The 15,017-nt window shown below is 44.9% G+C and overlaps 1 protein-coding gene across 2 annotated transcripts in view; it reads left to right on the top strand.

The window, feature by feature from the left end:
• The window catches only part of slc37a3 (solute carrier family 37 member 3), a 33,765-nt gene extending 18,758 nt beyond the window's left edge, over positions 1-15,007 (top strand). For both annotated transcript variants that reach the window (XM_056587965.1, XM_056587964.1), the window contains exons 12-15: positions 206-307; positions 12,404-12,603; positions 12,882-12,947; positions 13,112-15,007. In XM_056587965.1, coding sequence (XP_056443940.1) covers positions 206-307; positions 12,404-12,603; positions 12,882-12,947; positions 13,112-13,204 — 461 coding nt within the window. In that variant the 3' untranslated portion in view covers positions 13,205-15,007. The remainder of the gene's footprint in view (positions 1-205; positions 308-12,403; positions 12,604-12,881; positions 12,948-13,111) is intronic.
• The last annotated feature ends 10 nt before the right edge of the window (positions 15,008-15,017 follow it).

Genomic DNA, 15,017 nt, shown 5'->3' with positions numbered 1-15,017 from the left:
CACACCTCCACTAGCATCTCTGTCAGCACGCATCTATGTTGCATCCTACAGAGAAAGTTTGACTGAACTTAGTGGTTTTAAATATGGACTGACAAACTGAGTGAATAAACGGGTATAACAGCTGATAGTGGACTGTTTCTGTCAGTCTTTTTCTGTCTCTCACTCTCTCTCTCTCTCTCTCTCTCTCTCTCTGTCGTTCTATCAGGAGGCACAGTGCAGGGTCTTGTCTCAGACTTCCTAGGGAAGAGAGCTCCGGTGTTGGCTGTCAGTCTTCTGTTGGCCATGGGAGCCCTGGTCGGCTACAGCCGTAAGTACCTCTACCTCTGTACTATCCCTGGACCTACTAACCCTAACCCTGGACCTACTAAAACTCTACCCAGTGTTGGGAAAGTTCCCGTTCTACGTGAACTAGTTCAAAGTTCAGTTCACACATTTTAAAGTTAGTTCAGTTAAACGTTCATAAACCGTTGCCTGCAATGCAGTCCGGGTTGAACCTCAGCAAATTCGCCTGACAAAACTTGCACAGCGACAGTTAATGATTTGTCACGCTGCAAAACTTGGGCGACAACGTGAACGGGCGACAAATGTGTATTTTGGTGTGAACGCACCTTATGGCAGTATGCTATTGCACAAGCACGCAGGCGCGCAGCAAGCGCACCTGTGTGCTAGCACAATAGTCCCTTCACAAGCTCTCATTCCACACCGTACGAGACAGACACTGGTAGCGTGAAGCTGTCTCTGCATATCAGACATTGCTTCCGCAGGCATTTTACAAAGCCAGTCCTTACGACAAAATGCCAGCAGTGGAACGAGATAACAAACGCTGTCACTGTTTACCTGTGTAAGGACATGGTTCCCTTTCAAAATGTCGATAGAAAGGGCTTTAAAGATATGGTCAAAACACTCAATCCCAGGTACGCGTTACCTGCTCGCACACACTTCCGCCAAATTGAAATGGCAAAACTATACGGCAAGGTCCGCAAGCAAGTGGAGAAACAAATCCGTACTATTAAACTTTAGTGTTTTTCAGAGATGGAAGTAACTTGAGAAAAGAAATGTATGCAGTTTTGCTGCCTAACCAGTACTTTACCCCTTCAGAAGCATTTATATCGAAATTAGAAGATAAAATTAACATACCGTGATATAATACCGTTACTGTCTATGCAAGCCCTAATTTGAAGGAACTATCTTATGTTAAATTCAAGGTAAGTCAAGCTTTTTGGAGCAAAAACAACAGCTATTTGTTTGCTTGATTCAATTAACGTTAGCTACCGCTTTTTTGATGTATATATAATATTGTATTTTTAGGACAGAGTCAATGCCGAGTACTGCACGAACATAGACCTTGCATAAAGTTAGTAATTTCTAACAACATGGACCCAGTGACACAGTTGCCCATCACAGTTGTCTATCAGCAGAGCTATTGAGATCATCCACATGTCCATTGATTTCCTCACCACTCAAAGACGAATTGTTCCACATGTTGACGAGGACGACAGTTAGTTCAATTTTAAGAGGAACCACAGCATTAACAACCATGTTGTTTCATAACAGAGAGTTTCATCGTAGCCTCCAGGGCACTCAATTGGCCTCTGCCTGCTCTCTGAGCCCAATGTGGATCCTCCTGGGGATCACATGCTTGCTACCACCAAGATGTTGGCTACGGATGTCCTTTTCGTGCACTGCGGCTAAATTATAACAGGTATTCGCGAATTGCGCTAAATGATTGTATTGGGCTTAATATGGTTTTAACCCACTTGATTGCCAAATCCTGTGTGCAAATAATTCAGCTCATATCATCACAGTGTGTTGGAAAGGGGAGCAGGCCAGTGGAAGAGGTGCAGCAGTCTCACAAAATTATCTGCTGTGTTAGTTATAATTATTCAATAATTATAATAATAAATATAGTTGCAAGCAACCATGACGGGTTCCTACTGTATGACGGCTTTATGAATTCCTGATAGTAAACGTTATTTGATGTAATGACATGCTTCACAGAATGGTTGGTTGAGGTTGGACTTCAACCTGCGACTTCATGGTCTTGAGTCCGAGACAATACCACTACACTACATGTATTCAGGCTTCCAAGGGCAGATTAAAACGTATTTCTGTCCCGCTGCCCTCATATGGGGGTCAGTCCCATGCACCTTTCTCCTGTCACTTGTGAACAGGATCCCAAGATACTTGAACTCCTCCACTTTGGAAAGCCCTTCCCCCTAACCTGACGAGTTCATCCTTTTATGAGAGAACCCAGCCTCAGACTTTAAGGTGCCAATCCGCATACTGACTGTTTCCCACTCTGCGTAATTCCACTTCAGAGAGGGCTGAAGGCCTCATGCCACAAAACCAAAATGCCAACATACTTTTCAAAATAACCGTATTTCAGCAATTCTGGGCAAATCTTCTCCAACTTTGTGCCATTACCCTACATGGATTGCAGCTACACATTGATTCGCCTAACACCTAACCTCGGCAAACTAGACAATGGGATCTCAAATGTGTTTATTTGTATGAAAACCAAAGCATATCTGTATGCTGTAGGTATTCCATTAATGTCTGAAATTGGAAAGGCAGATTTAGTCCCTTTTCACTTTTCTACTAAATTAGTTCTGGTGACGAAGTGATCGTCATCACTATCTGTACATTGCTAGCATTATATGTATCAACAATCACTCGTAATAATAATAATCAATAGTCTGTACACACTTTCATTCATTCAGCGATCCCCGGCCCTGGGGAAGGCTCTGTCCCCAAAACTGAGAGGGGGTGGAGAAAAGGCGGGCTGAGGTTGATGTGAGGGTCCAGGGGGTTTGGAGGGGGAAGAAGGTCAGTGAGACATTTGGGGAGCCAGCTGGGGAAGGGCTGTGTAGGTGAGGACCAGGGTCTTGAAGTTGATTCTGTGAGGAACAGGAGCCAGTTGAGGTCCTTTAGGACAGGGGTGGACCAGTTGGGAGTTTATTGATTAAATTGGCACTGATGCCATAGAGTGAGTTTATACGTCGTTGGTACGCATTCACTTCCTGTATTTATGTCAGAGGATTGTGCCAGGGTCGGCCATCTCATTTAAGCGATTTTCTTTTTAAAGGTAATTATGTCCTAGGATTATAATACACCCGATTTATGTATTTTGGCCAGAACTCGGGATGTGGCGTAATAGACTGAATTGGGATTAATTTCCCGATAATGCCTACATTCTATACATTATCCCACTTATTACACGGCTACTTCCAAAACAAAAAAAATTACTTCAAATAGTGTCGATCTCTTCCAATTTGTCAATGTCGCTGTCATCCAAAACTTTTTGCTGCTTCGCTTCACTGCCCTTTTCTGTGCTGCTGTCCTCTCTTTGTCTTATCTTCACTGGCAACGACCACTCAGACTTTAGCCATCCTCTTCATCCTCAGCGTCAAACCGCTTATCCGGGGTCGGGTTGCTGGGGCAGCAGCTCCAGCAGTGGGCCCCAGACTTCCCTTTCCCGGGCCACATTGACCAGCTCTGACTGGGGAATCCCGAGGCGTTCCCAGGCCAGTGTTGAGATATAATCTCTCCACTTAATCCTGGGTCTTCCCAGAGGTCTTCTCCCCACTGGTCTTGCCTGGAACACCTCCCTAGGGAGGTGCCCAGTGGGCATCCTTACCAGATACCCGAACCACCTCAACTGACTCCTATCTAAGCAGAGGAGCAGCAGCTCTTCCGAGTTACTCACGGGTGGCTGAGCTTCTCACCCTATCCCTAAGGGAGACGCCAGCCACCCTCCTGAGAAAAACATCTTGAGAAGTCTTTCACTTGGGCCTTTAACCAAGCATAAAAATCGCCTTATTACCCATACATTTTTAAGTTAGTCAAAAACTCATCCATAGTGGCCATAGTGTTTTTTTTCCAGTAGGCTTCAGCTGACGTCGCTCAGAAACCGAATACACTGGGGTTGAAAGTTACCGGACTACTTGTGGAGTGCTACAAAAGATGTGAATCGGTGGCAAAAAAAATCACTTTCCTTGACAGCGGTCAATTATGCTTAGTGTGGGGAAAAACGGTCTGTCTAGCTACTGGACCAGATAAAATGAGACGGAGAGGTAATAAAGTCTATCGGCACGAGGACCTTGGATTTATTAAGTAAAGTGGCAACGGTTATACAGAGTCATAAAGCGTGAGAAATCGAATATGTCTAAGTCCCTAATCAGCGCTGATGGTTCGTCCGGAGCTTCGCCTCCGTGGAAGGTCTGCTTCAGAAGAAGTGTTTAAGAGTCCCTGTGTGGTGCAGTTTTTATGCTGTATCCTCCTCTCGATGAGGTGTGTGCGTTTGAGGTGTGTGTGGTTCTGTGTGTTTTGTTTGGTCTTGGTTCCCAGGCCCTGAGAGAGCTTCGTAACGGGGGAGAGTTCCTCGTGTCTCCGGTGTGATAAATTAAAATGGGGAGTGCCCCCCTGAAATGTCTCGTGTGTGATAATTTAATGTGGCTCTCAGGCCCCTGGTGTGGGCAGAGGTATCTCTTGGTTCCTCCTAACAGGGAAGAGCTCTCAAAATGTCTCCTGTGTGATAAATTAATGTGGCTCTCCCGTTCTTGAGGACTGGTGCATTGTCTGAGTGTCCACCATCTGCCTGGGAAATGGGGCCTTCGGCTCTGGCCTTGACCTGACTATATATTATCATGTTTGTGTTCGTTGGGTTAGAGCAAGAGTTGACTATATTGTAATGTGTCTGCCATGTGATGTGCTCATCAGGTTATTTTTCCCAACATATCCCCCTCAAGTCGTCGCAAGACGACTTTTACTCATTAGGGGTACGAGGGATAGGACTCCAGCGCGGGACTACCATTAGAAATAACAGAAGGAAGGCAAAATGGTCATAAACAAAAAAATCACAAACAACCATGAGCATGGGACTAAAACAACTCGCTGGGCCGGGTGTATGGGGAACCACGTGGGAGAAACGCTACCCATGCTTCAGACATGGGTATGCCATACACACCCCACCTAGGGGGTGGCATCCACCCCGGCCTTACATCGCGAGCAGACAATACCAACAATACTGGCAGCAGATGATACACAACAAAACCAACACCAAACCATAACAACAACAACAAAATGCAACGATAAAACTAACAGTAAACAATAACGATATAAACAAAAATGCAACAATCACACAAACACTACACAATAACAATCACAGGAAAGAAATGCAACCATGAAACGTGTCCCTAAAAATAATAATAATATCAGAAAGATATGAGGTACACAACGAATGGCAATCCCCCTCAACCCATCCCTAGATGACCACACACTAAGGATGTGAGGAGAAGTTAACTGGTCGTGTAACAATAAGCAATCACACGCATGGGGTATTCAGGGTAGGCCCGGGGCACGGGAACAACTAAGAAACCACGGAATAGTCCTCAGCGTCATCACGGGCAGGTGGACGCAAGGCGCCACCTGAGCATTAGACCCTTTTATTCAACTGCGCTCAGGACCTCATCTGATAAACGGGCAATCAAGGCCCCTGGAATCTCGCCCGTGTGTATCCCCGAGCTCCATCTAGTGGGACAGCGATATAAACAACAACATTTGTGTTCCCGGCGTCGGTTGCGTAGACACGGGCATAGATATGGGAGCGGCTAAAAACAGTGAAGCGTACAGAAGCGAATACAGCCAGGGGCGCCCTCAAGCCTTAAGGGAACGGGCCGCAGCCCCTGGTACCGGAACGCAGATCCCTGGTCCGGGCGACGTGGGTGCATCAGGTGGGAGGGGGGTGGTGCCGTTGGCGGGGACGGGAATGGGGCAGCCCACCTGGAGAGGTTACTAGCACGTCACAGGCGGGGGGGGGAGGGGCGTGGTGGTGGGGTTTCAGCATACGGTGGTGGAAACAGGACGCCGGGGCCGGATGATCTTCATGTATTGGTGCGCTGCATTGCGTGGGGGCTCTTGGACAGTGGTGCAGGGGGTCTATTCTATGTTCTCCAGCCAGATCAGGTCGGGCCCCTCTGGTGGTCCCTCGTCCAAACTCCCCGGTGTATACTCGATCCCCAGGTAAGCCTGGACGGCACCCGCTGCACCTGTAGTGCCCATCGCTCACTGGGCTCTCCATCCATCCCTGCCGAAATCTGATTGCATCATCCTTGGGTAGTTGGTCGGCTCCGGGCGTGTCTGCATCTGGCTCCTCCTCTGGCCCTAGAACTTTGTGTTTCTCTTGCTGGAAGTACAAACTTATGTACAACAGTTAGATGTTCAAACATATTTTCCTTAATCCTATTTCTAATTACTCTAATGGAAGTCCCTTTTGGGACCCTTGAATGTTAAGTGAAGGCATGGGTCGACCCTTAAGCATTTCATGCGGGGTTAGATGCGTCGTTCTGTTAGTTTTCATGCGATAACTCATTAGTGTCAGTGGTAGTGCATCAATTCAATTTAGTGCCTGCACAAATGTTGTTAATTTTTGTCTTGAGCGTCCCATTCACTCTTTCCACCATACCTTGTGGTTGAGGATTGGGGCGTAATCTAGTCTTTATTTGACATGCAAATGTTGAATAACTCATTTGAGTGTTCTCTGAACAAACGTTTTGTCTGAGCTTATTTCTGACGGAATTCCAAACCTTGTCATGACTTCTCTAGTCCGAAACTTGATTACTGTAGCCGCACTTTGGTCTTTTGATGGGACTGCTTCTACCCATCTGTTGAACACTGTATTTCACACTCATTTAGCTGGATGTCAATCATTGTTTGCAAGTATGGTGAAGAAAAACCTTGTTTTCTAATTATTATTATTATTATTATTATCATTATTATTTATTTATTTATTTTAATTCTCCTCAATACCTCCCCCCTTGCGCAATGGTCAAAACCATGCGCATTAAATGATAAGCAAATCTAAGAACGCCGTTGGTGCAACCAACGTCGAAACGTCTAACCTTAAGCATCAGCAAACTGAAACCAATCTTTTGGGAAGGGAAATCGAAACCAGTATGTCCAAATCCAAAGCCCAATATGGGTGGGTTTACCATCAGCCGCCTGAAACCACGCTGTTCCAAAGTCATGCACTAAACCGAAAAAACGTACATGCGTTAGTGGCCTTCTATACCACAAAGGTAAAATAAAATAAAATAAAACGCGACATGCCCCGTTCCAAGACCACCTCTGCTGCAAGAGCTGACATATCCGACTCCTGTTTCTCCTCCACCCTACACCCCACCCGGCACTTCCCATGATTGTTGCAGCTCGTCACTTCATGATCAAGTGAGCCAGTGCCCACAGCGACTCTGCCAAGTAATCGTGACTGTGTCTGCCTTAGGTCGTCCCGGGTGTCAAGGTGGGATCTTACCCGTCGTTGGCTAACCAGCCTTCCATACTGGCTCGCTGCAGGATGCCATACCTGGAATACAATCAACCCCCACCCATATGGTAGTATAGATCGCAAAGTGGAGGGATGGAGACAGAGTCTTCAGCCCCATCTGCCCTATGCAGCCAAGTGTGTGCGTATTGGATACACATCAGGGAAACTATAAAACAAAAGGTAATTTATCAGAGTTAAAATTATTAAAGTGTTGCAGCAGCAGTAGTGGCATTTGAAAGGTAAACCCACTACTTCCGAATCCAAATTGACAACATAGCATGTAGGATCCCTTCCCAGCAGATGTGGCATCAATCCACCTGTCATCCTTGACCAAAGAGATACACCCCATATTTTAATAGGTGTAGTCCTACTTGTACAGTTTATCAAGATTACGTTCTTACTTTATGTATATATTTTTTTTAATTATTATCCTCATCTTTATCATATCCATATTTATTCAATTATTCTTTCCTGTGTGAAAATAATATGAATCACTTAGTTAATAGCAACACCTTCTTTAGTCCAATTGCATTAGATTAGCATCACTGTTGTCCTATTAAAGTATCAACCTCCTTATGAACTTCGATGTTCATCATCATGAATGATAACTGTTGTCCTCGGAAGACAAAAAACAAAACTAAAACTAAAACAAATTAGCCATAATGTGAATATCCACTGTGTGTCTCCCTGTGACTCTCTCCCTCCTTCAGGAGAACACGCTCTCTCTCCCTCCTCAGTACGGGGTGCTGTTTGGTGCAAGACAACAGATAAGGGTGGAATGTGGCTTCTCTCTCTCTCTGCGTGTCTCCCTCCCACTTTGGGTGCGGCCATAACGCCTTGAAGCGAGCGTGCTCCGGGGGCTGGGTGTGGGAGAAACCAGTGGTAGTTCCTTTTCTCGGCCAGCAGAGGGGTTGTTCAGGTGAAACCTATGGACAGAGACTACAGAGAACTTCAAACATGGCAGACGGGGAACTACAAATTTATCAAAGCCTGAAAACTCAACAGAGCTCTACCTGTATTCCTTGGATATGTGGTATTTTATGGCGTATGGCCACCACACGCTTTCAGTTGAACACACTCTCTTTCCTTTCTCTGTACTGTGTGTTAGTGTGTCTCTCTGTACTGCCTGAATGGTGTAGCTCGACAAATGGGGGGGGAAATGTGTTCTCTCTCTCTCACCCTTCCTCACTCCCCTTAGGGTCAAGCAGCAGCTAGGACCGTTAAACAGATAAGCCTGGAATGCAACATCCTCAACTCTCCATCATGGAACAAGGCCTAATAACTCTCTTACACACAAAAAGATCCTTCTGTCCCTTCATTCACAAATAACTTTTCACTTTATTATATATATCTTAATACTGCTCCCCCTTTCCAAATTTCTATATACACAAAACTAGAAGCTGACCACCGAAATTGGTACAGGCCTCGTCAGGCCGAACCAAAACACCCTCACAGGTTCTAACTTCCATACAATTCTAGGGAGGGGAACTACAACATGAGGTGGAGTAGAGGACTTCAAATATGGTGGACGGGGACCTCAAATGGGAGGACTACACATATGGGAAAGGGGATTACACTCTGGGCCTGAAAACCATACAGAGTCCCTTCTCGTGGTCTTGAAACAACCGTTCATTGTTAGAAAAACACGCACTCTATCGCTACCTCCAACTGTCTAGAGGGAAAATGGTCCCTCTGGTCGTCCTCCGACTTTAGCTCTCCTTGTCTATCTCTCTCGCTCCCTCTCACACACACACCTAAACAGACCTTTCTCATTCTGTCTCCTCCAAACGCACACACAGAAACGTCACCGCTTGCGTACACGCGCACAGAGACGCACACAGCCTTTCTCACTCTGTCTCCTCTAAACGCACACACAAAAACATCGCCTCTTGCGTACCCGCGCACACAGAGTCGCTCACAGCCTTTCTCTCTCTCTCACGCGCATACACCCACTGTCTCTCTGTGTGTCACTCGTGCCCTAGGCACCGTTTCCTCTGCAAAGGGACTCTAACCCTGATAAAGGACTCTAACCTTCTTACCACATAGAATTATTTAATACACAAACAAAGAAGGGGACTCTAACCCCCCCCCCGAGGGACTCTAACCCCCTTTAAGACATAGGTGGGGACTCTAACCCCCCCCCCGAGGGACTCTAACCCCCTTTAGACATAGGTGGGGACTCTAACCCCACCCGAGGAACTCTAACCCCCTTAAGACATAAGTGTATTTATTACACATCCATTACTTGGCCATCGGTAGTCTTGTATCACTATGCCCGATTCTTATAGGCCCTATGGTCTCGAGGGTATTCCTTCACCATGCAACGAGCCGATATTCGATGTGTCACGCGTTCAGGTTCAATCGGGTTTATGGGGAAATGCTGGGATGCAGTCCTATTCGTCCCCACGAGATATCCCGTAGCGAACCGCTCTCACAGTCTCACCTCCTAATGTGGTTCCTATATAACTATGCAGAGTTTGGATTTTATCAACAGGTTCTGCCTACCTTTTGTTGGGCGATCGCGAGGTGAGACTGCAGGAATCGGTCCGGTGCTCCGGGGTCCCGAGGTCGTGCCGCTCTCCGTCTCTCGTTTCCCAGTTGCGTGTTCAATTCAGAAAAAATCACGTCGGAGGTCACCAAATTGTGGGGAAAAACGGTCTGTCTAGCTACTGGACCAGATAAAATGAGACGGAGAGGTAATAAAGTCTATCGGCACGAGGACCTTGGATTTATTAAGTAAAGTGGCAACGGTTATACAGAGTCATAAAGCGTGAGAAATCGAATATGTCTAAGTCCCTAATCAGCGCTGATAGTTCGTCCGGAGCTTCGCCTCCGTGGAAGGTCTGCTTCAGAAGAAGTGTTTAAGAGTCCCTGTGTGGTGCAGTTTTTATGCTGTATCCTCCTCTCGATGAGGTGTGTGCGTTTGAGGTGTGTGTGGTTCTGTGTGTTATGTTTGGTCTTGGTTCCCAGGCCCTGAGAGAGCTTCGTAACGGGGGAGAGTTCCTCGTGTCTCCGGTGTGATCAATTAAAACGGGGAGTGCCCCCCTGAAATGTCTCGTGTGTGATCATTTAATGTGGCTCTCAGGCCCCTGGTGTGGGCAGAGGTATCTCTTGGTTCCTCTGCTCTTCCCCTAACGGGGAAGAGCTCTCAAAATGTCTCCTGTGTGATAAATTAATGTGGCTCTCCCGTTCTTGAGGACTGGTGCATTGTCTGAGTGTCCACCATCTGCCTGGGAAATGGGGCCTTCGGCTCTGGCCTTGACCTGACTATATATTATCATGTTTGTGTTCGTTGGGTTAGAGCAAGAGTTGACTATATTGTAATGTGTCTGCCATGTGATGTGCTCATCAGGTTATTTTTCCCAACATTAGCAACGGTCAATTATGCAAAAATAATTGACCGCCGAACGTAGGGAAGGCCCATTGAAGTGAATGGAGCTTTCTAAAGCATTAAGAAGAGCTGTGTAATAATTGATGTGTAATTACTTGGTTTAGCTTCAAGATGGAGCTAGCCAAATGGGTATCTCTATTTAAACCTTGGTGATGGTTAAATCACATTTGACTCGAGTCAGGGGTCAGGGCAGTTATGCCAATGTTGGCATATGAGCTTATTAGCTAGGTCATCCTTGACATCTATTCTTTATATGTTAGTTTTTGTCATCGTTCTTGATGCCAGAGCTGCAGCTTATGTAAACAAATCTCTAAATACAACTTCAATGCCTGGCTTGAACCACACTTGGATCAAAAGACAAAAGTACCCTACGATAGTTCTACGGCCTGATATGTGGATACTGGTCCAGGTGATTCAAAATATACTGAACTAATTTTTTTGGTATGTCACTTCGGTCGCTCATGTTTTCTTGATAAAATGTAGGACTGAAATTAGTCAATATGTGAATACAGTGGAAAGTCTTATTTCACCATTGTATGACTTTGTTTAAAAAATACATAACCATCCTATTTTCAGCCTAAACACCCAATGCTCTAGCCCAGGGGTACTCAAGTACAAATGATGAGGGGCCACAATTTTTTTTTTCAGTGACTCAAGGGGCCGGTCGGTATACGTGTGACTGAGGCCGATATATGCTCCGTTTTAGACGTAACGCGTAAGCACGTAAGATACATAACCCCCCCTTGCGCGGTAAAATATCCCCCCTTACGTGCTTAAGTGCGTCGGCCAAAATTCCTGACTATGCGACTAAAACACTACGGCCCTACGCAGCTCGCAAAGACTGTGATTGGCCAGCTAACCACATCCTTTCAGGAGTCTCACATTTCCGGTTTTACAGCATAATAGCGCCATTTTTAAAAGGCTGTGACAGAAGCGAATGAAGAATTTTGAAGAAGGAGAAGAAGAAAACACAAGAACGTATTATGATAATTATAAATATAAACAAGCCAGCGATTTCCACTTCCACGCCCACAGATTCGTTCGTTGCTCCCCCTACTGTTCTGGCGGAGAATCCCCTTGCAACACGCGCAATCCTTAAGGAACCTTAAAGGAACCGTAAATCAAAACTTGTCTAAAACAAGTCCCTTGTGTAAATTACGTGCTTACATCTCTGCGTCGAAAACGACCCTAAATCGGCCTTGACTGCTGCTGAGATGGACTGTCTGCCTCGAGTTTGGGAGGGCTGGAGCGGTCTGTGGGCTGGAGTGCTATCTGTTTATCGTTGCAACCCCCAGCCTCGTATTAAGATCGCGGCGCGCGGTTTCAAAATAAGAGCGCCCAGCACGATTTTTATTTTTTTTTTATTTTTTATTTTTTAATAATTAAAAAAACTTTTCAGAACAGCTCGAGGGCCATTAATAGACACCCCGCGGGCCACAAAAGGCCCGCGGGCCGCTACTTGAGTATGACTGCTCTAGCCTATGTGCTCACACATACATTCCAAGAATAGCTGATACAGTTGAAAAGAGTTTCCCACCTGTGGGTTACGCACATGGAGATGCATGTAGTAAGAGTGCACTATGGTATCCTTACCCCAATAATGCAGCTTTTCAAGGTAAAATCGGACTTAAAGACTTCACATTTACCTTTCTTCTGTCCTCCTCCTCCTCCTCCCGCCATCCTCCTCCCAGACTCCCCGGCTGACCAAGTGGTGAATGCTGCGCTGCTCGCTCTGACCGGCTTCTTCATCGGTGGTCCGTCCAACATGATCAGCTCGGCCATCTCTGCTGACCTCGGCCGTCAGGATGCCCTACGGGGGAGCCAGGAGGCACTGGCCACCGTGACCGGGATCGTGGACGGTACCGGGAGCATCGGCGCGGCCGGGGGGCAGGTGACTAACAAGCAACGGGCTAGTAACCACTGTTTAGAGAGAGGAAGGGAGTCACCTCTAGGAGCAAGGAGAATGTTAACAAAGGCCTTATTAGTGGACTAATGTCAATGTACACAAGGTTTATATCATTTATATATACTTTTATATTATCATTATGATGACTATTTCCACGACAAGGCTTGTAACCGCTGGTAACCGCCAGAAACTGACTGGTAACACCACTAGCAACAGGCTAGTAACCATTGGCAATGGTCTCACCGTCATTCCCTGTCTTTCAGTACCTCGTTTCCATGATCGAGAGCAGACTGGGATGGATGTATGTCTTCTACTTCTTCATCGTCATGGTAACTAATATAAAGTCAACCTTTTTTTAAATGTAAAAAAAAATAATTGATGCATATTCTAGCATGCTAGATATATACAATGACAATTTTAATAGCTCAGTTATGTATGGTACTCCGTTTCCAACCCTTAATAATTGCCTTTGTGTGTGGTGTGTTGCCCACAGACAGGAGGCAGCATCCTGTTCATTGCGCCGCTGATCTACAGGGAGACGCGATCTATGTGGAGAGATAGGCAGGGTCTCCACCAGCAGCTCTGAGCAGTACACTGGCTGACCAATGGCCTTACACCTCTAAGTCTGTTGAGTTTTTTTAGGGACTGTAGATCCAGAATGTGCTGTTGTGAATATTTTAAGTAAGTAGGGAATGTAAATATTCAGTTATTTTCAAATTCTATTGTTACTATTTTTGAAATTCGATTTTTCTTGATTGATGTTGAATGGCCTTTTGCTGTAACTCCTCGTTGTGGAGCTGACGGCGACCTGAATATTGTACATTGTATTTATGAGTTGGATTTAATCACAATAACATCCACATGGCATTATTCACATGAGATGTGTATGTATTTCAACTTTATATATTTGCATAGTAAATTAAGAGTACCGTACGTATCGTGAGGTTCCTCACTGAAAAAATATAAGTCACAGAACACGCACATATCTGTGCCTTACCTGCAGAGATCTTGGCACACACAGACAGAGAACTGGTGATCTACTGGATCAGCTGTAAAGGATCTCTCAGATGGACACATTGCTGTAACTGCGTCAGAAGGGAAAAGGATTACAGGGAAACTGTTTTTATGTTCTGTGTAAATGATGTAGAAAGGAAAGGTGTGGCTGGTTATACATGAATTGCATCAGCCACTCAAGAGCACTTCTTCCCAGGTGGAGTAATATAGAATGTTCTAGAGTTTCTATCCAGGGTGAAATGATATTCCATTACAAACTGATGACACCCGTCCCCGTTATGTGATTGACCATTTTTATACTTCATGTTTTTTTTTGGAATATATGTCCAAGTTTAATTGTGTAAATATTTTGATTTTGCGTTTACATTTGTTTACATTTTTTTGATGTATACAATTGCAGTTTAAATAAATGCGATTCCTGTGCAGAATTTAAGCAAAATAATGTCCTTTACATTATGGCATAAATGTAGACAAAGATTATAGTGGTGTGTTAACACACGTAAAATGGCCATAGCACTGGGTACATAACCCCATAAAAACATTCCAGGATGCAGTACTTGGAAAGCTGAGTTTTGCACACCACTAGGGCGTGGACTAGAGAAAACAATGCTTTCAAAAGGCTTTATGGAGAACCCCTGGTTAATTTACTCATGAAGAGATTTAAAGAACTTTGGGAAGGAGAATGTACATTGGCATAGCAAAATATATATATATATATAAAAAAAGACTCCCAAATCGTATATTTGTCCCATATACAGTATATGGAGGAAGCTATTGAAACGTGGAGATTGTATTTATTTGCCTACTTTGTTGACAGTTTATGGCAATGGGGGTTAGGTCTTGGGTCAGGAAGCAGCACCGTTTTGGGGAAAAATGAACCAATGCTGAAGAACAGTTATTGTTAGACAGAGTCAGACAGCTCGGCCTAGTTATTGTAGTTTTGGTTGTAAAGCAAACCAGACTATTGTCATGTTTCATATTAGTGTGGTTGCAAAGCAAGCCAAATTATTGTTATGTTTATTTTCATTAGTGTGGTTGCAAAGCAAGCCATACTAATGTTATTCTGTTTCTAAATTTGTACTATTCTTCTTCTGCATAATTGTGTGTATTTATCTCCTCTAGTTTTTGAGGAGACCACCCCTAACCCCTAACAAAAAGGTCGGGCATATATCAGTGCATTGCGTGTCCTATCTTTTATGCCAAACATTCTATCCCTTTTTTTAATAAATCTATTATAAAGTGTGTAAATATTATTAAATGTTTAAAGTGAATGGGATAAAAACGGTAGATTCAACCACTTCAAACGTGAATGCCTGAGATTTGCCATATTAAATGCACAAATGTAAACAGGGAGAAAAGAGGTTGTTAAGAGTTCCACTTTGACC

Source organism: Gadus chalcogrammus, chromosome 4 (assembly GCF_026213295.1).
Source record: "Gadus chalcogrammus isolate NIFS_2021 chromosome 4, NIFS_Gcha_1.0, whole genome shotgun sequence".
NCBI classification, from domain to species: Eukaryota; Metazoa; Chordata; class Actinopteri; order Gadiformes; family Gadidae; genus Gadus; species Gadus chalcogrammus.
The sequence above is the reverse complement of the archived record's forward strand: the minus strand, read 5'-3'. Positions and strand labels throughout refer to the sequence as shown.